This window comes from Labrus mixtus, chromosome 9, assembly GCF_963584025.1.
Source record: "Labrus mixtus chromosome 9, fLabMix1.1, whole genome shotgun sequence".
Lineage (NCBI taxonomy): Eukaryota > Metazoa > Chordata > Actinopteri > Labriformes > Labridae > Labrus > Labrus mixtus.
In genome coordinates, this window is record NC_083620.1 from 11,118,891 (window position 1) to 11,143,909 (window position 25,019).

The 25,019-nt window shown below is 39.7% G+C and overlaps 2 protein-coding genes across 2 annotated transcripts in view; both read left to right on the plus strand.

The window, feature by feature from the left end:
• lekr1 (leucine, glutamate and lysine rich 1) overlaps nucleotides 1-9,401 on the plus strand; it is a 73,883-nt gene extending 64,482 nt beyond the window's left edge. Inside the window, exons 10-11 of the mRNA XM_061046239.1 lie at nucleotides 1,151-1,321; nucleotides 8,872-9,401. Coding sequence (XP_060902222.1) covers nucleotides 1,151-1,321; nucleotides 8,872-9,318 — 618 coding nt within the window. The 3' untranslated portion in view covers nucleotides 9,319-9,401. The remainder of the gene's footprint in view (nucleotides 1-1,150; nucleotides 1,322-8,871) is intronic.
• Nucleotides 9,402-14,361: 4,960 nt separating this feature from the next.
• ccnl1a (cyclin L1a) lies at nucleotides 14,362-23,835 on the plus strand. The gene is made up of 10 exons (XM_061046241.1): nucleotides 14,362-14,688; nucleotides 14,927-15,001; nucleotides 15,513-15,622; nucleotides 17,448-17,568; nucleotides 17,759-17,823; nucleotides 20,098-20,197; nucleotides 21,147-21,251; nucleotides 21,494-21,747; nucleotides 21,846-21,944; nucleotides 22,066-23,835. The coding sequence occupies exons 1-10, from the start codon at nucleotides 14,449-14,451 to the stop codon at nucleotides 22,529-22,531; spliced, it is 1,635 nt and encodes a 544-aa protein (XP_060902224.1). The 5' UTR covers nucleotides 14,362-14,448; the 3' UTR covers nucleotides 22,532-23,835.
• Nucleotides 23,836-25,019: the final 1,184 nt, after the last annotated feature.

A 25,019-nucleotide genomic window follows, 5' to 3' on the forward strand; every position in this document is an offset into this window, starting at 1 on the left:
GACTTAGAGATAGAGAGATCTCTGCATCAGACTATGAGACAATAGAAAACAATAAAACAGAAGGTGAAATGGTTTTCCATTGTAACCTACACCATGCTTGGCTCTGCCAACAGCACTAAAACTTACGGATTGAGTAACAACCAAAAGAAGAGAACATTTCAATAGACTGAATACTGATATAACACGTAGTGACAGTAAAGGAATTTCCAAAGTAAAACTGAGAATTTCGATATAATCAGTTCCTAATGTGTCTTGCAATACAAACTTCCTCACTGCACACGTCCTGTACAACACCCAGACAAGGTAGCAAAGTGTGCAATATGATGCAGAATTAGAGACATTAAAGTCCTGTTGATTTCCTGCAGTCTTTGCAAAACATTTGGTTGAGTCGGTGCAATTTATTTAACATAATTTTACCAAAAGCCTTGGCAGTTAAATTTCATTAAACCATGGTGTGGTACGAAATGGCTGCATTATGTGAGTTCATTCCTTACAGTGGAAATCTATTTAGTATTTATGGTATAACTGAGTATTCATTATTAACCATGCACAGTGTTGTTGACTCTGACTCTTGCTAGCACGCTATTAGCTTAAATGAGCTTGTATAGCGCTTTTCTTATCTTCTGATCACTCAAAGTGCTTTTATACTGCAGGTCACACCCATTCACACACTGATGGTAGATGCTGCTATGTAGAGAGACCATCAGTATTAACTAATCCATTCATTCTTTCATTCATACACATGCATACACTTCAAGCTAAGTGTTAAGTATGGACATGTTTTGCTGCAGGAGCTTTGGATTGAACCCCTGACCCTCAGGTTGAGAGACGACCTATACTCTACCACTGAGCCACAGCCACCCCTAAACCAAACCAGTCCTTTGAGCTTCCTGAACTGGAAACCAGTTACACTCTCAGGCATAACTCACCAAACAGTTATTGCTTGTGAAAACAAAATTTGATTTTAATTAAAAAATCACATAAAAACTTTGGTGGTCTTGATTTTTTTCCATGATACCATGATATGTTGTGTAATGCTATGTGCAAGCCTTCATAATATCCATAATGGACCCAACATCAGGTTTTATCGCTCACCTTTTTACATGAGTAAATATTCCCAAATTGGAATCTATTTTGTCTGCTTCTTCAGCTGGAAGAGAGAGAGAAAGAGCTGCAGAAACTACAAGATAAGCTGCAGCAGGAGAGGAGGAGAAGAGAGGAGGAGATACACCAGGAGCTTCAGCAAGAGGCATCTCAGCTGAGCCAAGCTAAAGCTGAATTACAGCTGATGACTTGGAAGAATGCTGAACTACAAGAAGAGGTGAGAGTGTGTGCACGTGTGCTGCTAATGTTTCTGCATCTCAAAAGAGAGAAGGGGATGTCAAAAGACAGATTTGCAATTGATTGATCTGTTTTACGTGTGGGTTTTTCTGCCAACAGTTCTCAAAAAAGTAATGTAGTGAGTGTGGTCACAGCAAGAAGAGTTTTAATGGAGAGAGAGAGAGAGAGATGGTGGCACACACAGTTCATATTTGCTTTGGCAGCAGAGTGTGCAGTGATGGGTTTCTGTGCCAGCACCTTTCAAATGGAGCTGAATTAAAAAGTGACACAAAAATGAAAAGAGGGAGGCAGTGCATAGGGGAGGCAGGAAGGGGTGTACATATGAAGAGCCTGAAGGAAGGAAGGCAACTCTGTATGTGTACGTGTGCTGTGTGTGTGAGTGTGTGAACAAGTAAATGAAAGAGAGGGAAGGAACCTAATATAATGAACAAGAACAAATAGAGTACAGGAAGAAGAGTATCCATTTGATGTGTATGTCATGTGTATAAGTCTGTGTTTGGATGTTAACATTGTCTTTAGGAAAGTAGTCGCACATCTCAGCTGTCAAACACACAGTCACATTCATGAACACAAAAAAATCCTGCATGAACAAACACCTTTACCTCCATCATGTCCAACTTTCCTTCTTTATTTATGTCCTTTTATTTGGCTTTCATCTGTTTTAGAAAGAGGAAACGTATTGTTGTCACTTTGAAACTGTCCAGATATTTTTTTCAGGCAAGTCTTTCTTGTCTCGATCAGATTTTAACAAAAGACAGTTTGATGAAGTTGTTATGGACAGGATCATAGTAGGTGTTGTCTTTGTTGTTCAGCTTTCACCATCAGCTATGAAAATCTATCTAACGTCACTCAAAGTAATTTTATGTTAACAGGCAAGATAATCACATTTAGCTATAATGATTTCAGACCCTCATCCTCTCTCTTTGGTGTTGTGCTTCTTTCTGTGGATAACAGTCGACCACACGGAACAAATTGTTCCTTTGAATATCGTCAGTTTTAACCTTGTTGGAACCACCACAAGCTCTGCTGGAAACCTCACATAAAACATGTTAAATCTAAACTGTCACGTAGCATCTCAGTCCTATGTAAAGCAAAGCATATATTGGATCACAAATCATTGCATATTCTCTACTGTTCAATGATCGTACCTTATTTAAATTACTGTGTGGAGGTCTGGGGGACCACTTACAAAAGCTCACTGCTACCACTAGTCACACTTCAAAAACGAGCCATAAGAACAATCAATAAAGCAGGATATTATGATCACACCAACCTGCTGTTTTTACATTACCGTACTATAAAGTTCATTGACCTGGTTGACTATCAAGTGGCACAAATCATGTTCAAAGCAAGAAACAAACTGCTACCAGGTAATATTCAAAATATGATATTATATTATATTATTAATATTTTTTGACAGAGAGGGGGGTTATAATTTGAGGGAAAAGTTAAATTTTAAGATGCTAGCTGTTCGAACGACTTTAAAAAGTCAATGCATTTCAATTGGTGGTGTGAAACTGTGGAATGGTATGAGCACGGAGCTAAAGCATTGTCCAAACATGATCCAGTTTAAAAACATGTACAAATCAATGATTTTCAAAAGGTACAGGGATGAGGGAGAGCTTTAAGAAGGAAAAAAAATATATAAATAATAATAGTATAGCAAATTGTATATAGATAGATTGTATATATAGCGCTTATAAGGAACACAGGAATTTAATTTAATAAATATTAATTATTGAGCTGTGGAAAAGGGGTAGGATTAAATACGTTTTATACTCCTTCCTACTCCTTTTCAGGCATATCAATTGAATATATGTAATTTTCTTTTTCTCTTTCTTTTTTTTTTTGAAATTATTTGAACATTGTTTTTTGTTTATTGTATTTTCGTGCTTTTCATTTTGTTTTGTATTTTTGATATGTTTGATTTTATTTGATATGTCTGAAATAAATTTAATCAATCAATCAATCAATTTGATTTGTAATTTTCAACAGAAAAACAAACCACACAACTACAAAATTTAGAATCATATTTGACATTTGTAATAGGACATTTTCAGTTTCATATTCAGAGCGGTGTTCATTCATTGTCATATAACATAACAGTCTCACACAGTCAATATGGCAAATCTAATGGCAAGTACTTGACTAGTTAACATTAATGCTAATTACTGTGTTTCCTGTGTCCTATAGAGATTGATGTTTTGTTTTGGGGATCTCTGAGGCTTATTTAAACTTTTTGAAAAAAGAAAAAAAGGAAAACATGTGACCTTTAAACTAAAAACCATTACTAGAGGAGTCAGATGCTTCTTTTGCAGATTTTGAATTTCACCCTGAACAATTGTTGCAGTTGTTGTTCACATGCTGCCCAAAAGTGACGATACTGTCCATGTTTGTCTGCCACATGATTCGTTGAAGGCTGTTAACGACCAAACAATTACTTTTAAAGCTGGAGGTTCATTTATCTGTGTGGTTTAGTAATATACATATCAATCAATATCACAGAAAACGTATCATTCACGTTGGGTTTACCATCCTTTCTTAGGCCAAACTAGCTGAAATCAGGTCTCTCTATTGTCACTGTTTCTTCACCTCCTCTCCTCCTGTTCATCTTTGTTGCTGTTGTAGTCAAACAGTCCTCCCTTTCCTCCTCCTCCTCCACAGTCTCGTCCCTCACAGAGAGCCTGTTTAGATAGCTTTGACCAGTTCAAGGTGCCCTGATGCCAATTTCACAGCTGACGTGCTCTTTTGTGTCATCCATGGACCTTTGGCACAGAAGCTCTCCCCCCCGCCACCAACATTTGTGTCTTTTCTTTCTCATCTTATTTAATAGGCCCTTCTTTTTTGCACTGTGTAGTTTAAAAGTGAATTAATCAATATGATCCTTCTAGATGACCTCTGTTTCTTCTTGATCTTTCTTATTGAATTGCTAGCCTTTGACTGTGTTCTTCAATTGTAATGATCTCTCTCAGTTCTTCCATATTCATCAACCATCTATCTTCTATCAGTTTGATCTTTTATCTTCATGAAACTTTTATTGATCTCTGCACGTTTGAGAACTACAAGAAGGGGAGATAATTAGCTTTTGATCATGACCTTGTGATAACGCTCTGTTGCCAAGATACGGTTGTAGTGTGAGTGAGCTTTCACCATGTCAGTTTTTAAGATATCTCAATGCAACAACACATTTCAGGAGAAACTAGCTTTTTAGTCATTTAGAAAAAATAAGGTCATAAGTCTTTTTTTTAATATTGCCTAAACAAAAACAAAACAAGAATCTTTACTAGCTGAAATGTGAAGTGTTTCCCTGTGTATATTAATCTTGGAGTGTGCAGTCTTAACCTAAATATAAGTCCCCTTTTTGTCATTATACACAGAATCCAGCTTTGTTAACATTTTGGACAGCACAGTTTCTCTTTTTTTTTTTTTTTATTATTATTAATGTATGTAAGAAATATATAACAATGGCTTTGCAGATTTTTGCAGTATTCAAAGTCTCTGGACAAGAAAAAGGGAAGTATATAAATGAGTATAATCTTGTACAAGCACTGCCTTTCAGTGGTTAACACAGTACATCGATGTAGTTGGTGAAATATCGACACCTCCTAACTTCCTCTTTTAGAGCCCCATTCAGTCTCAATCTGTCTCCTCTCTTACTGATTTGATTTGTTTTTCTCTCTCTGCAACAAAACTCTTTCCCTCACGTTCTTTTTTTCTGTGTTAGTTTTCTTTCTGCTCTCTCGCTCTCTCTCTCTCTCTCTCTCTCTATCTCTCACTCCCTTTCTCTCCTTAACTCCCTCATTCTCCACTCCCCTCTCATCTCCTCCCCTCCCTCTCTTGCTTTGTTAAAGATGGACCTAGACAAAAGGAAAAGGTAATTGTGTCTAGAAGAAAAGAAGCCTGACCAATGACCTTCTGCTAATGACACTGAGGTAACATAGAACACACAACACATGCAAGATGAAAAATGTGTGTGTGTGTGTGTGTGTGTGTGTGTGTGTGTGTGTGTGTGTGTGTGTGTGTGCGTGTGAGCGAGACTGCATTCGTGTGTGTGTGTGTATGTCCGTGTGTGTGTCAGTGAGTGTGTGCTGGGGAGGGGCCTCCGTGTTGCTGGTGGAATGTGGTTTACAGAGTTAGATTAAAAGCAGGGGCCCTGTGGGTCTGCGTGTGACTTCCATCTACTCGCCCTGTAATCCTGCTCTCACTAGGAGCCCCTAATCAAGGCTGTCTGCCTCTACAGCTAGACTAGCATGCACATCATCAACTCTCACACACACACACACACACACACACACACACACACACACACGCACACACACACACACACACACACACACACACACACACGCACACACACGCACGCACACACACTCATACACATGCGCACACACACACACACACACACACACACACACACACACACACACACACACACACACACACATGCGCACACACACGCGCACACACGCGCACACACGCGCACACACACACACACACACACACACACACACACACACACACACACACACACACACACACACACACACACACACACACACACACACACAATCATGCCTGCATTTAAACTGGCTAAAAGGAGCCTCATGCATTAAGTAACTGGTAAAACGTGTGCAAACTGTCACACCTACTCTCACAATAATTACATAATGGTATTTTAGCATGACACACTGCACATGAAACATGGGTATAGTGGCTTATAAGGACTTATTAACACATACACGTGTGTTAACACTTAAGACACATCAATATTAACTGACGATAACTGTCATTATTTGTACTAACTATTCTGCATGACAGCAAACAGGGAAAATCTAAAATGGTCAGGTATACTGAGCTAATTCAGCAGGGTCTCAAACAATCACCTTATTTTACAGGTTTATAGTTTATCTTTATTCCTCTGCCAATTAAAGGTGGACTGAATCAAGGGATTGAATGGGATTTTTTGAGACAACTCTAAAAGAAACTCTGAACAATAGAAACAAACAGCAGTTTTGATCACATTAATGTAAGACTGAATATTTACAAAGTAGACTAGACAGTATTTTTTACTTAAATTTACTAAATTTGTCGTTCATAATTAACTTACTAAAGACCCATAGTGACCAAACCTAGAGCCCAACAGGACTGGAACCATTTTGGTTTGAACTTAAAACATTGGGGTATATTTAGCCATTAGCAGGGGTTATACCAGAACAAACATGGCCATGGCAACGCACCCAAATTCCATGCTGTCATAAAAGGCACATTTTGTAACTCTTATGTAATGTTCAATCTGCTATACATTTCCCATGATGTCAGTGAAGGCCTAAGGACAGCTACATGTCAGTGTTAGGTTATAGTTTCAGCACCACCTTAAGGCAACAGTAAATTACATTTTTTACACTTTGCTAAGTCCTTTCTTTGAGCAGATCCACTTCATGTACAGTGAGAAAAGTCTCATTACCTTGATGCTTCGTTTCTTTCGCAGGACTTGTCTTCGGCAGACCTGCAGGTATCAATGTTACACAAAGAAACCAGAGGTTATTGTTTAGGGGCTGCTGGTGCTTGAAAACTAATGAAGCCAGCATACTTAAATGGTGAACATTTATTGGGTTCAGGCAGCAACCTCTAGGCTTAGAAATAAAAGTAATGTATGGAAGTCTAAAAATAAATTGAGGGTCTATTGTGGCCGCTTGAGTTTGTCTTTAAAGCAACTAAATCCCCCTTATTTTTTTAATGTCCAGCTTTACAGCAGAATCAGACTGTTTACAGCCGGGTACAAAAAAGGTTTTTCATCTCTTAATAGCTAATTTCCCTTTTATCTACCATAGACTGTAAATATTAATGGATGAAGCCTGAGTAACGTCAGGCATCTGTTACGGCAGGGGACTCCGGAAGCTCAATGTCAGCCGCCGCCATGCTGGAAATCTCAGCCTAACTTTCAGTCAACCTAACGACAGGTTTTAAGCCTCCTGATGAACTGTTAAATTGCGCCCACCTGTCAATCATGTCAGCTACGCGCCTAACTATGGATTACGCATATTGTTTTCAAAATCAGAACAGAGCCATTTAAAAAATTCCCCCCTGTACAGTGTGTGCCAGTGATGACAATAACTAATCAGACCTGTTTTGTTTGTTGTACCAGGCTGTAAACATGTTTGTTTATGCTGTAAAAACAGCTTTTTTACCTGTTATGTGTATGTGACTTCAGGTATTCCTGGAGCCAGCCTCAAGTGGACACTCAATGAACTGCAGGATTTTGCAACTAACACATTTACAACTTACTATATGTGTAACTATATGTTTTTCAAATATAGTAATGGTAAAGGGGTTTGCCCTGATTGTTTAAATAAAAATGACACCACCACTACACCAACTGATAAACGATCTGTACAAAACTAATCTTCCACATTTTCTGTTGTTTAAACATGTTGAAACACAGCAGCCAATGACTTGTGATTTGTGTGATGCCAACGCCAACAGGAGGATGCCTGAATCATCCACATAGTATCTGTCGAATTTGACTATTTAAATGTGTTACCCTGACCATTTTGAGATGTATACAACACGTGTCTGTCATCAAACAGCAGATGGTCGTAATGATGGGAACCATTAAATGGCACATGTTTGTAATTAAATGGGCCAGTGAGCAGTATTAATGGTTGTGCACCATATTGGTAGGAAACATGTAAAGTGATAAGAAGGCAAGGAAGGGTCTTGGAAGAGCAGCCCTGTTAATTTGGCTGGGGACTCAAAGTGAACCCTTTTTTTTCTTCTATTTTCCCGGTCTGGCTGTCAAGCCTGCAGTTTGTATTTATCAGATGTAATTGGTAATTGTAAGTGTTGTAATTGAGAGAAGCTTCATTTCTGAGTGGATAGCACCAGCAATTTAAGATGTGTTTTGTGATTGTGAAAAACAATGCAAGGGCTCCTAATGTGAGTCTATTTTCTAAATTATCAGCTTATTCATTTCAGCAGGCTGTCCATAATGATCACCATTATCTTCAGCTTTTTATCTTCTTCTCAATTGATTTATTGTGTCTTGTTCAGGCACAACAATACAAACCCTGGCAATCTTGGCTCAATACTGGGTTGTCTTTCTTTTCATAAAGCTGTTGTTTGAGTTTTTACACTTCTATTGTTCTAAGAACGCAAACTGTTCGCAAACTGATTTAAGAGGTCAAAGTCAAAGTCAACTTCAGTCAATTTCAAAATATGCCAGACATACAGTGGAATCGAAATTGCGTTTGTCTCCGACCCGCGGTGCAATACAACCAAAATGAGGTAAAAAGATAAGGTAAAATAGATAAAATAAAATGAGGTAAAAATAAGATAAATAATATTTACAGTAATAAATTCTAAATTGTGCAAAAGGTGTTGGTATGTGTGATTTTTAACCTGTGTTTACCCCAGGTTCAGTCTCATGGTATGCTAAACCAAACAAACCCTGACTCCAGCTCTGTCCTTAACTCAACTAAACTAACATGACTTGCAGAGGTATACTCAATCTAGTTCTACTGTCTTTCTCAGGTGGTGTTACTCCAAGACACCGTAAGACGGGAGTGTGAGGAGAGGGAGGAGCTGACTGCTGTTTTGTCTCAAGCTCAAGAGGAGCTCCTTGGGCTGCGTTCCCTGGTGTTTCATCATGGATCCTCCAGGTGCACTCCAGACCCCACGGAGAGACAAACTACCCCAGGGAACAAGAATTTCCATCTCTATAGTCAAGCCAGGATCCCCCTCACTCGCTCATCAACCTCTCCAAACACACTCGGACCCTCCCTTGCATTCACAGGCAAAGACAGAGGCTGGGCCAGAGACGGAGAAGAAACTTGGAAGAGTTCTTTGTCCTGTAATAGTGGTGGTGTGTTAGGTAGAGAAAAGGGGCGAGAGCTGACACTGCCCAGACTGATGGAGGGCGCTGTGAGCAATGTCCAACAGAAGGTCAATCTGATGATGGAGAAGAGGGAGAGGCTGTAATTAACCATAGACCATGTGTGTTTAACACTTATTGCTCCTGCTCAGGCATAATACAATCAATAAAGTTTTGTTTGGAATTATTATTATGGTGTTACATTTTTCTAATAAAACTTTTATTTGTCTTATAGCATTTAAAACACATGTACTTAGAATATTATCCCTCTAATTGCTGCTCTAAAAGTCAGTCAGTCCTGCTCATACACCATGAAACTCCTAGGACACACACTCTGAAAAGACATGAACGTGTTCTCTCACAGCCCGACTCGCACAGTCTCAGTGGCACACACAGGATTTCACAGACAAACACATGTGCAGAGACACATGCAAGAACACACGCTGACATGGGGGCAGGACTGAAGGAGCTGCCGAGTGTGTCCCCTTGCCACCCGCGGACAAAAACAAAAGGCAGGCAAATGCAAAAGAAACTGTAAAGCAAGCATCCTCTGAAACACACACACACACACACACACACACACACACACACACACACACACACACACACACACACACACACACACACACACACACACATAGAAACACAACAATTACCCAGCGCTCTCCCCTCAGGCATTGTGTGTTATTGACATCATTCACTCCGTGCAAGGTCTTTCCATCCCTTCCTCCCTCACTCTCTTCCTCTCCCTCTACATTTGGTAGGAATTGGCATGACGGGAGAAACACGCAAAGTATTTGTGTGTGGATGTGGCATGGAACTAATTTCCCCGCTTACTGGCACACACGGAAAGCTTTGAGTGTGACTTCCCCCGTGTCTTTGTCTTCCAACCCATCTGCAAAACAATGCACGTTAGTGACCATAGTGATTATGTCCTGCAAACTAATCCTCAGTTGCCAAAACACATACATAATATGTTTTATCTGCTTAACATCTCTGTCCTCTGAATATTATGAAATATAAAGAATGAACATTACATCTCATTAAAAAGTATTGTAGGAAAATAAGGAAAACATTAGGAAACATTTCCTCCATCCATCTATCTAGCCATCCATTGTCTTGGGTTTCTGCTTGTCCCATTCGGGGTCAGCTGAACAGCTAAACCCAGAGGTCATTGGGTGAGACGTACACCCTGAACGAGTGAAACATTTCTTACAACTAAGAAATAAATCAACAAAATGGTTCATGACTCTTCTCAAAGTCAAAGGTTTAAAAAGACAGGATAAAGCGAAAACCCATTACCTCCCTTTTAAAAGAAACAACACGTGTCCCCTTTAATTGGCAAGGTTGATTTTCTTTTGTGTTTCGCAGCTGGCTTTGTGGTGCCTTCCTGTGTGTGATTGTGTTACTGTGCGTGGCCTTGCGTGTGTTTTCTCATCGCATGAGACTTGAAGTTGCCTTGCTTTTGTGTGTGTCTCCAGTGAGTAATTGTTTCTGTCCTTACACCACCATCACTCAGTTTTTATGTAATCACATGATGTCTGTGAAGGACATTGATTGTATGGTCATCATCACATCGAAGGGGTTTGTCCATATGTGTGTGAGGGCGACACGACAACCTTGTGAATGTATTGATAAACTATTCTAGGCAAGCTACTGAATGCATTAACACTCTGCCTGCTCCTCTTCTATCACCCAACAAACACTATTCCTGTTCCCATTATTATTATTATTATTATTATTATTATTATTCCCATTATTGAAAGTCACAGAGTCTGCTCTAAGCACACACAGTTTGTCTCCTCCTTTCTTCCTTTAAAAACAAAACTGCTACCTTATCTGTTCCTCTCTCTTTCTGTCTCTTTCTATCTCTCTCTCACTCACACACACACACACCACATACACACACACACATCTGTCTCTGTGTCAATATCCTTTAGATCTCATTGGCCTTCTATTATTATTCAACCCCTCCGACCCTGCTGCTAAAAAGCAATTCCCCCTCAGCCTCTCTTCCTCAGCTATCTGTGCATTCACTTTATTTTTGATCCAGTCAGCTCCCTCTTTTCTACGCCCTTGCTTTGGAGCCCTTGACCTGGTGTCCTCGCTGGATTGTGTGCGAGTAAGTGTGCTCGGTAAGGAACCACTGGGCATGTGTTTGAGAGATCTGGACTGAATACGAGCAACTCCTTTAAACACTTTATACATCTTGAAGCACATTTCTTTCTTTTTTTTCTTAACCTGAAACAGCTGTTAGCTTACATTGCTGTATTTAAAGCTACAAGACTACATAAAAAAAAATGATTTGACCTTTGCTGAACACAAGAGTTATTGGTCTACTTCTACCTCAATCAGTGAGTTAGTTTGTCTATTCCGCAACATGGTGTTTTGATTGTTTAGTTCAGCTCAACACAAAATTTGTCCAACACACAATCACAAAAAAAAACACCTAACTGATTAAAGTCGCAGTAGATTTGCAATTCAATGTTCTGCAAGAATAAGGTTGCATGCAGCCTTTTAAGTATGTTTGCTAAAGCAATCCACTTCAGCAAGTCCAAACATTTCTATCTACTCATCATTTAGATCCTAAAGTATGTCAAAAGAAAATTGACCGCAGCTTCCATATTTGAATTCCCCTTTAATATGTGCATAGCAGCACACAGCATGAAGCCCTTTTTATAGGTTTATATGGTCAAGGTATTGATTGTGCCTAACCATTTATGTGATCACCCTTAACATATGCTCGTGCACACAAACATTTAAATTTACACACACATGCAGTCTGCGCAAACACATTTTCGGTGTGATCTCAGTAATTATCATAGCAGGGCAGGCATGCACATGTGTCCCGGGGGAATCTGTGCAAGTTGCTCATAAACACACACATACTTCAGGGAGTGGTGTGTGTGTATAACTAAGCCCTTGTTCGTCACTGGGCGTCCCTGAACGCCTCTCTTCTGCGTCCCTGTGGTCGTTCCGGAATCCTGCCTTCCCGTGAGCCCTCCCACACCCTATAATTTGTATCACCCGGGCAACTGGAGAAAGAATGCTCAGTATTCTTGTTGTTGTGGTAACTGCGTAAGTGCGCGGGCCAGAGGTGCTGGTTGTAGGTGTCAGTTAATGACAAGGACAATGGGACCTCAGTCTGGCTCCTCATGTGGTGTATTTATTAAACTGAGGACGCAATTCAGAGTGTGTGGGTGTGTGAATGTGGATAAGTGTCTGTCCTTTACATATGTGAAAGCATGTTTCATGATTACAGCTGTTTCCATACAATAGCTTCAAAGACATGCAGACACTTTTAAATCCATAAAACCTCAGAAAAGGAAACAACCCCTAATTTCCTCCCTATTTCAGGTACGTGCGTACACCAAGTACACATGCAGCACACAGCAGACTAAATGTGTCAATTTTGCGATTTTTTTCTGTAGATCTGTTACTTTAAAACTGCCTCCAGGTGGCTGCTTATTTGGCTTGTGGTAATTTCATTAAAACACCTAATTATGGGTCGCCTCGTGACCATAACAATCAAATCAAATCAATGGGTCATAAAGAAGCCTGAGGGATGACATGGTGGTTATAAGAATAGATTACAATTATTAAAATTGTCCTGCCAAATAGCTCAATTCATGTTCATTTATAGACCTCTTGTATTTAAATTTTACAAGATATTAGTGAAACAGTTTTTCCACACCTCAAAGTATTCAAATTAACAAGTTTGAGACGTTAAGAAACGAAAACATTCTTTAGTGGACTTATTCAATGTGTGAAGAAAGCTGTAAAGTGGACCCACACACACACACACACACACACACACACACACACACACACACACACACACACACACACACACACACACACACACACACACACACAGAGAGTCATTAGTTTGCAGTAAAACAGTTGACAAACATTGCAGTCATCTGTTCTGGTTCTTTTCTGGGATTCTTTTCAAGGTTAGTGTGTGAGTCCTCAAACTTTCCATAACCCTGAAAAGTACACAGCTTCAAATGGTGTTTTATGGGTCTCTAGTTCACTCTGCTGTTTGGATTTAGTCACTGCAAGCCCTCAGGCTTTACGTTTCTGGGGGTGAACACAATGTCCCTTCAACTGTTTATGAGGGACTGCACAATCAGTGATTCAATCAAGGCCAGAGTTAAAAACAATTACGTAAATAATTTGCCTGAAACAATTTTGCCTCTGGGTTCTAGTAGCCTAGTTGAAACGGTTAAGAATCTAAAATTTGTAAGAAATATAAATTGTTTATGTAGGCTAGAGCCTTAATATTACTGTGTTTGTGTGAATGTTATCTTCGCATTGCTTCTCTAGATTTATGCAACTTAAACTTATTTTTCCTTAGGTTGCTTTTTCTTAAGTTGGCGGATGGATATGTTCCAGCTGGAGTGGTGAGAAGTCTGGACTTTCCCGTAAAATACGTCACAGAAACCGGTAACGTTGTTTTTACAGTCTGTGGTTACGTCAGAGACGTAACAGCACAGACTGTAAATATCGTAATAGACATGAATGTAACTGATATATACGAAACAATACACGTTATGTAGAGCTTCTGTCAGTGGTAAAACTGAGCCATATGATGAAAGTTTGATTAGTGATCTATAATATAGGCCTATGCCAAGGATTTTCTGGTGTTTCTTTTCAAATACAGGATAAAATGGCAGTGATATATAATCTTGAAGGGTTTGACCCGTAGGCTGTACATTTTAATTAATATTTTGTCCATATCTGATTTTTTTGGTTTGTGTTTTTGACTGGGAGTTTGCATTTAGCTCCCAAAGGAAGCATGAGATCATTACATTTAACCTACTGTAAAGAACCATGAACAATAAAATAAATGTAAAACTTAAGCTATAAACATACGCTATATAAGAAATGTATGGCCTACTGTTTATTTGTTAATTATTTTTTTTATAGGCAATTATATTCGTTTTGTGTCCAAGTTCTTTTTTAGTATTCAGAAATTTGAGTCAAAAGGAAACAATGAAGCCAAATGTAGCGAGTATCCGGCTGAAATAGGCTTATAAACAAGAGAGTAAGGTATTAAAATGAATGTTGTTGTTTTGTATTATTGGATTTTGTTTTACTATTTTACGACGCGGATGTGCACATGAGTCTCAGCATGCCGGTGACGTCACGTACTTTGTTCGACACCCTGTTCCGCCGTCGTTCGGTTGAGGCAGACTGAGCGGTAGATATTTGTCACCGATATTTGGTTGAACATGGCCGCAGGTCCTCTATCTGTATCGTCCACCGCGTCAACAAACAACGATGGAATCCTTATCGGTGACAAAGTTTACTCGGAAGTGTACCTTACGATCGACAACTCGCTCATACCGGAGGAAAGGCTTTCACCGACGCCGTCGATGATGGACGGCCTCGACCTGAGCACGGAGACCGACCTCCGCATCCTTGGGTGTGAACTGATTCAGTCTGCGGGCATTCTTCTCCGGTTACCACAGGTAAAAACCTATCTGAAAAGTTAGAGTGTTATATATTGTATATGTTTGTGGATTTATTACACATATATAACGTTGATATAGTCCGTAACACGCAGCTGCCTGGTTGTTAGCATGTTGCTAAAGTTAGCTCTTTGGCGTTAGCGTGGTGGAGTTAAAATGGCGACGGTCTTTTGTGCAAGGTTAGGCCAGGTTATTCAAGACAAAGTACAAAAACACTGTGCTGTTACTTTCTCGACAGGTGGCAATGGCAACGGGACAGGTGCTCTTTCATCGGTTCTTCTACTCAAAGTCCTTCGTCAAACACAGTTTCGAGGTAAGTCCGTGAAATGTAGTTTGTTAATAATGTTAGCAAAACGTTGTAGTCACGTTCGTGGCAGCCATGTTGTCGAAGCGTGAGCACCTGAAGTTTCTCTGAGTCCTCACCAGAGATAGAACAGGTATACTGTAACCAACCAATCACTACATGTAGTATTCTTATAAGATAAAGACATATATTCATTTCTATCAAGTTGTATTTATGTAATTTGTAAACACAGTCTGGATGAAATCTGTGTTGTGATACGAGCATCATTATATAATTAAAATGACCATCATAGCAGTCCCCGGATGTGTAGCTCTTCCCTCAATGTCCCAGATTAATTAAAATAAGAATAAAAAATGAATAAAAATAAGACCTCTTTTAGGAATAAAAGGTTAAATATATCCTGTCTTGTATGTTTTATCTCCTCACATGTAAACTGTGTGGATCCCCTTCTCTCTGGTTGCATGTCTAAAATCATGGAACTCGTGTCTTCCAACTTTTGCTTCACTTACGTTCTCTACAGATTGTTGCTATGGCTTGTATCAACCTGGCTTCCAAGATTGAAGAAGCGCCGAGACGAATACGAGATGTCATCAATGTTTTCCACCACCTGAGGCAGATGAGAGGGAAAAAGTAAGTACCAACATTAAATCTAGTCTTTTTTTTGCCAAAGAAACTGTCTGTTTACATGAAATATTGTTGCATTGTTTTTTTAATTATTTTACACCAATATGATGTTGTATGTTGTTGTTTTCTTTTGATTTGAAAGTGCTCTTGTGTTTATCCATGTACTCTAAACCGCTTGAAAACTTTTCAGTTATCTCGTCACTTGTAGTTTCAGAAATGTAATTGTCTTACATAACATCTGAGTTTGACATTACTTTGAAATTGATTTCTAAACAAATTCACTGAAACATTGGAATTCAATTTAAGCACTATAAGACAAGGCACTGCTTTTTGCGCCTTTGTCTTCATAGAAATATGTACATGTCAATACTACAGGCCTTGGCATTAACTTGGCTTCTTTTTTCCCTTGCAACCAACTAACAGCGACCAGCTACATTTACCAAAGCCTGGGTGATGTGGAATGGTACGTAAGATGAAGCAGTCGGCATGTCAACAATGATGCAAGGGGGTCTCTATCATCCCCCAGGGCCACCCCAACCCCCTCCTGTGGGAGACGCCCGTGGTCTGAACCACCGCGGGGCACTGGGATCGGGGATGACAAGTTGGCCGAAGGTCCTTGGCCCCTGGGGCTCCTTGAGGACTCCTGTGGTTCAATCTTAAGCATTGGGTATCTGTCTGTCAATCTGCGGACTGTTTGGTAATGTAATTTTCTTCTCTGACTGCTCCTCACCACGCATTTTGTCTGGCTTCAAGAGCAAAGCCCCATTCACCAACTGTTACCCATGGCTTTTATAGAAATATCACCTTGTTCATTGAAGTGACAGCAATAGCTTTCTACTTGCAGTAAATGCAGGTTATGTTTTTTTCCAGGGTCAGTGCATGCACTGTAGATTTTGTAGTTTTTTTGTAGATTTGGCAGCTTATGTAGTATATCTGAAACCCAAGTAAAAAAGGGTTTCAGTGACGTTTTTATAGATGTGGATTCAGAGTGCAAAAGGTTAGGTAACTGTATAACACTGATCCTGGAGGTTGATTCTATGCATGTGCTTTGTAGCATGATGGCATTTAAAGTTTTGAATTTTTGATCATTTGAAATATAGAACTACCAGGTTTGAATTTTAGCTTTTTTTAGTTGCTGATTCTGTGATTATTACTTACCTGTTGCAACTGACTTATTTTTACCAATGATAAATGTAATGAAAGTTAATCTGACAAACAGCCTGTAAAAGGATTTTAAGGTCAGATGAATCTTACGTAAGTTTAGATTTGCAACACTATTTTGATAATAAAGATAACAAAGCAATTTGTAGAGCTGTTTGTATGCGTCAGTAGCATTTTTAATATCTACTTTGTTTAACTAGCAAGTGTTTGTAGGTTGCTGCAATACACTAGTAAAGGTAAAATGTAGTCATGAAATTAGTTCAACACTTTGAATCGAGGTACTAGAAAATCGTTAAACCTACCTAGGATTACGTTAGATAGGGTGTTAACTATCAACGACAGTCAAACATAGTTTTATTTAATTTGAGTTAGCTGTGAGATGAAAAGATGAGTGGTGTGGGCAATGATTTGAGTTGATATTTCTGTTAAAGCTGTTACACATGGTGATTGAGGTTGAGGACTTTCAGCAGATCCCGAAAGCTTTCTATGGAAACACAGGAGTCCACAAACCCCATCAAACTGTCAGGCATTCAAACACTTAAATCAGTTGCTTTTAGTTGGTTGAAACGGGAAAAGACAAAGAGTGCAAGAAAACAATAGGGCACTTTCTTTTTTACTCTCATTTTGTAAAGGGGATACATTATTTTGTTTTGATTCCTTTACGAACCAGGACACCAAGTTCATTGATACTTGATCAGAACTACATAAATACCAAAAACCAAGTCATCAAAGCTGAACGGCGGGTCCTGAAGGAGCTGGGATTCTGTGTGCATGTCAAGCATCCTCACAAGGTGAGTTAAGGCCACACTCCTTACACGTTGACTTGTGTAGTACAACATAGTTAAGCTATTGCACCTTTCTCAGTGCAGATGCAAACAAATTGGATGCAACTTTATCACTTCTCATAACAGTTTGAGCCTTAACAATGACACCTGGGGCTGTTACTGTGGTTTGTGACTGCTAGTCATTTCTTTTTGTCAGATTATCGTCATGTACCTTCAAGTCTTGGAATGTGAGAAGAACCAGACGCTGGTCCAGACCGCCTGGTAAGTTCATTCTTTGTTCTCCACTGACCATATCCCTCAGAAGCAACATGTGTCATGTCTGCAAGGCACATCACTAGACCTGGGCTATAGACTGAGTTGAACGAATGGTTGAATACTTGAAGGGCACTAGACTTATCTGCTTGGATAATCTAGTGCTCTTAATGTTTAAGCCAAGATTTAGAAAGCATTCAACAACCATTTTCCCGGTCTACGACATTCCCTCACTCCATTTTAACCCTTCATCTCTTTTTCCCTCTGATGGAGCAATTTAATGTATTGCTTAAACAAGTTTGGTGTCTCACTCTCTTGTCTGCCCTTACATGGCTTTGCTGTGAAGTCTATTTGATTTGCGTTGCTCAGGGGGGAACTTGGTTTAACTTTGTCCTTTCTCTCTACTCTTTGATTAAAGGGTAGTCCATGCTGGTAAGTCACATAAAGAACCTCTGAACTCTGCCTCCTCCAACCACATGACCTCAGGAAGCTCCCCCCATTGGCTGGCTGCCCCTCTCCAGACAGCCAATCCCAATGCCGAGATTCTCTGAAGGGGGAGGGCGGGCCTTTCCCAACAGCCAACAACGTCTTGTTTTCTCTTTGGTGTCCTGAAGGATTTGTATTTTTTGGTCTTGCTACAAAGGTTTTCACTGTAATACCTATTTTTTGCCAAGTAGCTACGGATATATTTGTAGTCCATTTTTTTCTAGTTTACTTTAAAATTAGCAATGCAGTTAACTAAGCCAGAACAGAATAACCTTTTTTTTACCAGTTAGTCTGCCTATTTATTAAAAATATTAACATTAGTCTACTGTATTCCCCTTACTGACGTGGTGTCCAGACATGTGTCTGTCTTACAGGCTGATCCAGTTCTCAGGTTTTGCCTCCGAGGACCTGTCTCGCCCACGCAGCAGTCAGAATTCCAACAGCCATGTGTTGTCTATAGTAGTGTTGGCATAGCACTTTAACACTGACCTGCCAAAATTAAGGTCATGTTGTTTTTTGGATGGCAGGTTGGACTGAAATAGTTAGTGTCAACCAGGCAGCACTTATTTGCAGCACACCTTCATTAAAGCAGTATGTAATTTAGGGCCTGGTGGAAAAAGAGATGCACAAATCAATGTGGAGAGGTGTCGCCATCGTAGAGGACACGTCAGCTTTTTTGTTAGTTATAGTATTTGGTTTTGTTTTAATTTCTTTCGACAATCTGAATCGGATCAGTGTAGAGTTAAATGAAAGGGGTTTTACCATCACATTTTTATTATCACATTTTTTTGGCCCCTTGACTTCTATGTATCCACAAGACATAGATGCTCACATCACCCCGTACTTGCCTGATTTACATCCTGGCTGTATTGTCTCTCCTAATGCTCTCCTTTTTGCCGATCTGATGTACCTGTTGTGCTTGACTACCCACGACTCATCTCCCTTTTGTCGTACAAAGATTGCATTTGGATAAAGTAGTATGGCATAGATAATGACCAAAATTCACAGTCAGAAGTCTTAAACTAGTGTTTCATCACTAGCTTACATCACCCTGCCAACATCCATGCGCTGTCTTCCTATTCCATCAGATCTTGCAATCTGAGAGTAGTGATTCTTCAATGTGTTGTATCAATAACCATGCATGCCCCCCCTCCCCTCCCCAAAAAGATCTCAATAAGGCATGTTTCATCTTCACTATCATAATTTTCTTCAGTCAAGTTGGTTTGCCATCATAGTTTGGTCACATGGTCATGGCAGATTATTTCCCATTTGTGTCTTCATTCTTTGTCTGTGACATACAGCACTACAATGGATGCCCCAGAGAGAAATGGACAAAGTTAAACATGATTGATGAAAATGCACAACGCACTTGAGCAATGTTTAACTTGAATATGCATAGCTGGTTCTGTAGCGCCAACAAGCCTCATGCTAATTTGTAATGGCATTGGTGCTTTTGAGTAAAACCAACCATTGGAAACCTTCTCTTCAGCGTATCAGCAACCAGTTATTTTTGCTTGATTAGAATTTTCTCAAAGGTCTGTGTGGTAAAGATTTCTATATTAAGATATTCAATGGGTTTTAATTAGAAATACGTTTAATCTTCACCACAATGGTTAATAACGATGGTAATTTGATGGAGAGTTTGCTTCTTAGACAGTATGTTTTGCTGAATTGCCCTTCAGCAAAAACCGTATGGCTGTAAATTTGAATTTTAATGTCTATTTTTAGATGGGAGGTGGCGTTGTGTAGAAAAGATGCTATGTTTTTGTTCTATTTTTTTTTTTTTTACCTCCATAGGAACTACATGAATGACTGCCTGAGGACAAATGTGTTTGTGAGGTTCCAAGCTGAAACTATTGCATGTGCCTGCATATTCCTTGCTGCCAGAGCTCTGCAGGTAAGAAGAACTGTTCACCTGAGACAGATCAATCTTGCACATTACCTATTATCTCTATGTAAAACGTCATAATCAATCAATCACTAGATCAATCAATCTTTGTATAGCTCAAATTCATAACAGATGTTGTCTCAAGGAGTTTTCAGGAAGATATTTGGTTAGTAACTTAAAAAGTTCATAAAGAATTACAGAACGGTGCCAACTCAAGGTGCCAGGTCACCTGGTGGTCTAAGCCTTTAGCACCATTACTAGGGGCTGGACCATTCAGCCCTAACTATAAGCTTTATCAAGAAAGAAAGTTTTAAGCCTGACTGGTAGCTGAATCAAAAGGAGAGGGGCCTGATAACTGAAGGCTCTACCTCCCATAGTACATTTAGAGACAGTAGGTACCACGGCCAGGCCTGCATTCCGGGAGCGTGATGATCTAGGTGGTAATACAGCAGTATTAATCTCTAAGATTATAGTGCCGTACTAAATTTCCTAGTTCAAGTCAGAACATGAGGGGCAGCATTTTGCACCAGCTAAAGAGTCTTTAAAGACTTAATAGGGCAGTCTGATAAAAGATAATTAACATAATCCAATCTGGAGCTAACAAATTCATGAACCAGTTTTTCTGCATTGTTTTGTAATGTCTGATTTTAGATCAAATACAAAGGTGAAAAAAGGCTGTGCTAGAAGTTTGTTAAATGTGAGTTGAAGGACATATCTCCATTAACTGTGTCCCCAATATTGCTAACAGTGGTGTTGGATGCCAGGGTGATGTCATTTAGGACAGTTCTATTGTCTGAAAAAGTCACAATGAACATATATGTCGCGTTTCCTTATAATGTTACCCAGAGGAAGCATTTAGATAAAGTGAAGAGAATCGGTCCAAGCACTGAACCTTGTGGAACTCCTAGGCTCACTTTGGTGTTAAAAACCTGTATATACCTATTTTATGTTTTCCTAGATACCTTTGCCATCCAGACCTAATTGGTTCCTGCTGTTTGGGGCCAGTGAAGAAGAGATTAAAGAGATCTGCGTCACCACCCTTAGACTGTACACGAGGAAGAAGGTAGTTCTCTTTTCTTTCTTTTTTTGAGTAGCAGTGTATTTGTTCCATCTGGAAACTCTTTTTTTTGCTATGTTAAGTCAGCATACTAACTGTAAGGTCCTTCCTATGATCCTGCTCTAAATGCTAAAGGTTAACATTCTAAAACAACAAAGCATTTAGCAACAGTGTGAGAACCCTGCCTGAACATAGTAGCCTGTACTCAGTGTTGTCTGTGTGTAAGCGCAGTGTAAATTCCTCCCCAGCCCAACTATGATCATCTGGAGAAGGAGGTGGAGCGGAGGAAGGTGTTCTTGGCAGAGGCTAAGCTGAAACTCAAAGGCCTTAACCCTGATGGCACCCCTGCCCTGTCCACACTGGGTGGCTTCTCTCCTGCTTCCAAACCCTCCTCTCCAAATGTGGTCAAGGTGGAAGAGAAGTCTCCGAACCCTCAGACCCTCAAACAAGTTAAGAAGGAGTTAGACAACCGGACCCAGGTCAACAAGAGTCCACACAATGGGTAAGAAACAAACCTGCAAAGGTTCAACTGTTAGGATATTAGAAAAAAATCAAGTACTCCTATCTAATAGTGTTTGTCTTTGAAATTACATTAACTAGGTTGAGAAAAGAGGCGAAGATAGGGCGAAACAGCAGAAGTGGCAGCCGATCTCGATCAAGAACACGTTCTCGGTCCAGATCTCGCTCTCCTCGCAGACAGTAAGATCCCTTTCCTATTGTTAAATACTTCATATTCTAAGGTTACTCGTCTAAGTGAAGGCTGGTGTTGCTTACTGAGAACATATTCTGAATTCAGTCTTTTAATGTTCTCTTTCCACAGTTACAACAGCAGGCGAAGTCGCTCGGGGACCTACAGCTCTCGCTCACGTTCACGCTCTCACAGTCGCAGTCCATCACCTCGCCGACATCAGCCCTCACCCCTCCTCAAGTCCAAGACCAGCCACCATGGCAACAGTGACTCCAAGCCCAGCGGACGCCACAGCAACAGTGGGGGAGGTGGATCTGGTCACAAGAGGAAGCGCTCACGTTCGCGGTCACGGTCTCGCACTCCAGTCAAAGTGGACAGGGACCGTGACAGAGAGCGGGATCGTGAGAGAGACAGGGACCGCTCCTTTGACCTTTCTACAAAGAAACACAAACATGAACGAGGAGCTGGTCACAGAGCAGAAAGGAGGGAGAGGGAGAGATCTCGGTCCTACGACAGGGACAGAGAGAGGGAGCGTAGCCACAAGGGCAAACACCACAGCAGTAGTGGGCACTCGGGACATAGCCGCCACCGGCGATGAGACACCCACCCACCCACAGACAGGCTTTGGACTGATGATCACTGAAGTATTAGTATACTCAAAACATAATCTCTTCTAGCATTTTATCTGAATTCTGGGGTCAACTTGAGTCCTGTCTGCATACACGTGTGTTCTTTAATGGTTGAGTAAATAATTGCACTCAAACTAATCTTGAGTAAACCAGATCAACCTGTCAGGTGACATAATTGACATGTCTTAGGGGTTTGTGACAAAAAATGTCCATGTTGAGCACACAATACAGCTGTAAAAGCCAAGTTCTTCACTTGAGCTACTATTGTGAGAACACACTAGGTGTGATTCAGTTTTGGGTCTACATTAACCCTAAGAGGCATCATGGTTTTTTCATATGCAGTCTGAAACGCTGATTGATCAACCATTTACAGTCCTTCACCTTTAAAATTGTGATATGCAATGACGAATAGCACATTCTTTTTGTCGTTAGGATGACTTAAGTAAAGCCATGACATGGAAACATTGTTGAAATGGCCAGAATCTGATCCAAGCTCCCGCATTCACGCGTATTAGTGATCAAATATTCATTTCCTGACTTTCATCTTCACATCAGCACTCTTGCAGCTGATATTTGGCCAAAGTGGTTTACTCTCTGTTTCTTGTAGACAACGTATGCATACAGGAACATAGCCTGCAACAGTAATTACCAGCTTGAAGTGGACTGTGTAGGTTTACCAGCTTTTTTCTACACACGTGGTCAGACACATTGACAAGTACATAGTGACATCAGTCCAGACCTGTCATCATTTACTCCCATTTAGGTTTTATTTTAATTTTCCATGATGCCCTCATTCCACAATGACACCATCCCTTGAGCCTACCCTTGTGTTCTTGGTTTTACATGTAAAGTTATAGACTTTGGAAATAAGAAACTTATTTACAGTGTAAAGATGGATTGATGTCTGCTGACGAATGTGACTGCTTTGATTTATAAAAGCAACTAGCTCAGAAGGTTTGAATGAATAAATGTAAAGTCAAAACTACCATTCAGGAAAGATCAATATGTTTGCACATTAAGGGACTGACAGGTGAGTGGTTTTTGTTTTCCTTTTTTTGGACTTATGTCGCTAAAGCTGTATCTTGTACAGTTTAAAAAAAACAAGCTGGCTATAGATGTTTGTTTTGTTTTTTTCCTTTTTTTTTTTTTTTACAGCAGGAGGTGCAGACTCGATTTCAAACATTTTATGGTTTTCAATTTGTAACACTGGTTTTTAGTCTGCACGTGTTCATGTCCAATTTTTATTCAACAATAAATGAGTTATGCCACTGAACTGCATTTCTTGTCTAATTGGTGTATTATGAAACCAGATTATGTAGGAAAGGATCTATTAGAGATATTTACTATTACAAGCTTTTGACCCAGTACATATACTTCTATAAGCCCTTATAGATATATATATATATGATTAATGACCTTAAACTTGAATCCAGTGTTGGGAGTAGAGGTAAAGTAACTGTCAACGAAGATGAACATAGTTTGAATTGAATCCACCCTACACAGCTGAATATTTGAAAATCTGGAACACTTGAACTTTAGGTTCGGGCAGCTAGAGGGCACTATTAGTCTTACAAATAGGTTCTCAAATTGAGTTTCACTGTTAAGCCAAATTCATAAACATGTTTTTCCTCGGTTTCAAGTAGAAACAATGTTTTAATACTATTCAACAGAATTATATTTAAATACTTGAGAAATTAAATAAGGACTTACCTCAGTCACATCATCAAAATACATTTGTTACAAACTGACTTCCATTATTTCAAAATACCTGAGATTGTGAACTATGAATTGCTGCCTTAATACATTTTATGCCAAAAATTATGTAAAACAAATTATTGCTAAATAGCTTTAGCCAAAACTTAATTAATGATAACTTAATAAATGAGATAAGAGGTGTTTCTCTAGTGCCTCATGTGGTGTCATCTATTAAACTGTTGGAAGTAAAAAAAAAATTAAAAAAGAATCCCTTGACTCTCTATGTTTCTGTTGAAGTATTTCTATACAAAGTAAACCATTCTGTTAAGATAAGTGGAGTGGGCAACTCTTCCTCTCTGTTCCAGTGCCACTGCCTCATCCTCCTCTACACTGATGTATCTGTACTGTCTAAAGAGTTTCAAGCCTTTGGTTCTTACGTACATCATGTTGCTGTCACACAGCAAGTGACCACAGGAAGTACAAGGCCATGACACACAAAGACTCACAGTTATCTGATGTTTTTTTTTTTTACAAATGTTATAGATTTTGCAATAGCAAGCCAAAGCACTATTGTTACAGTGGTCTCCCTCTCTCCCTCTCTCTCTCTCTCGCTCTCTCACACACACACACACACACACACACACTGTCAGTCTTGCATACCTACATCAAAACATTTGGTGCCAAAGGCATTGTATTTACAGCTGGGGTAGGCATCTTTTGTGGGACAAGATAGATTCAGCAAAATCTTGGAAGCATTGAACT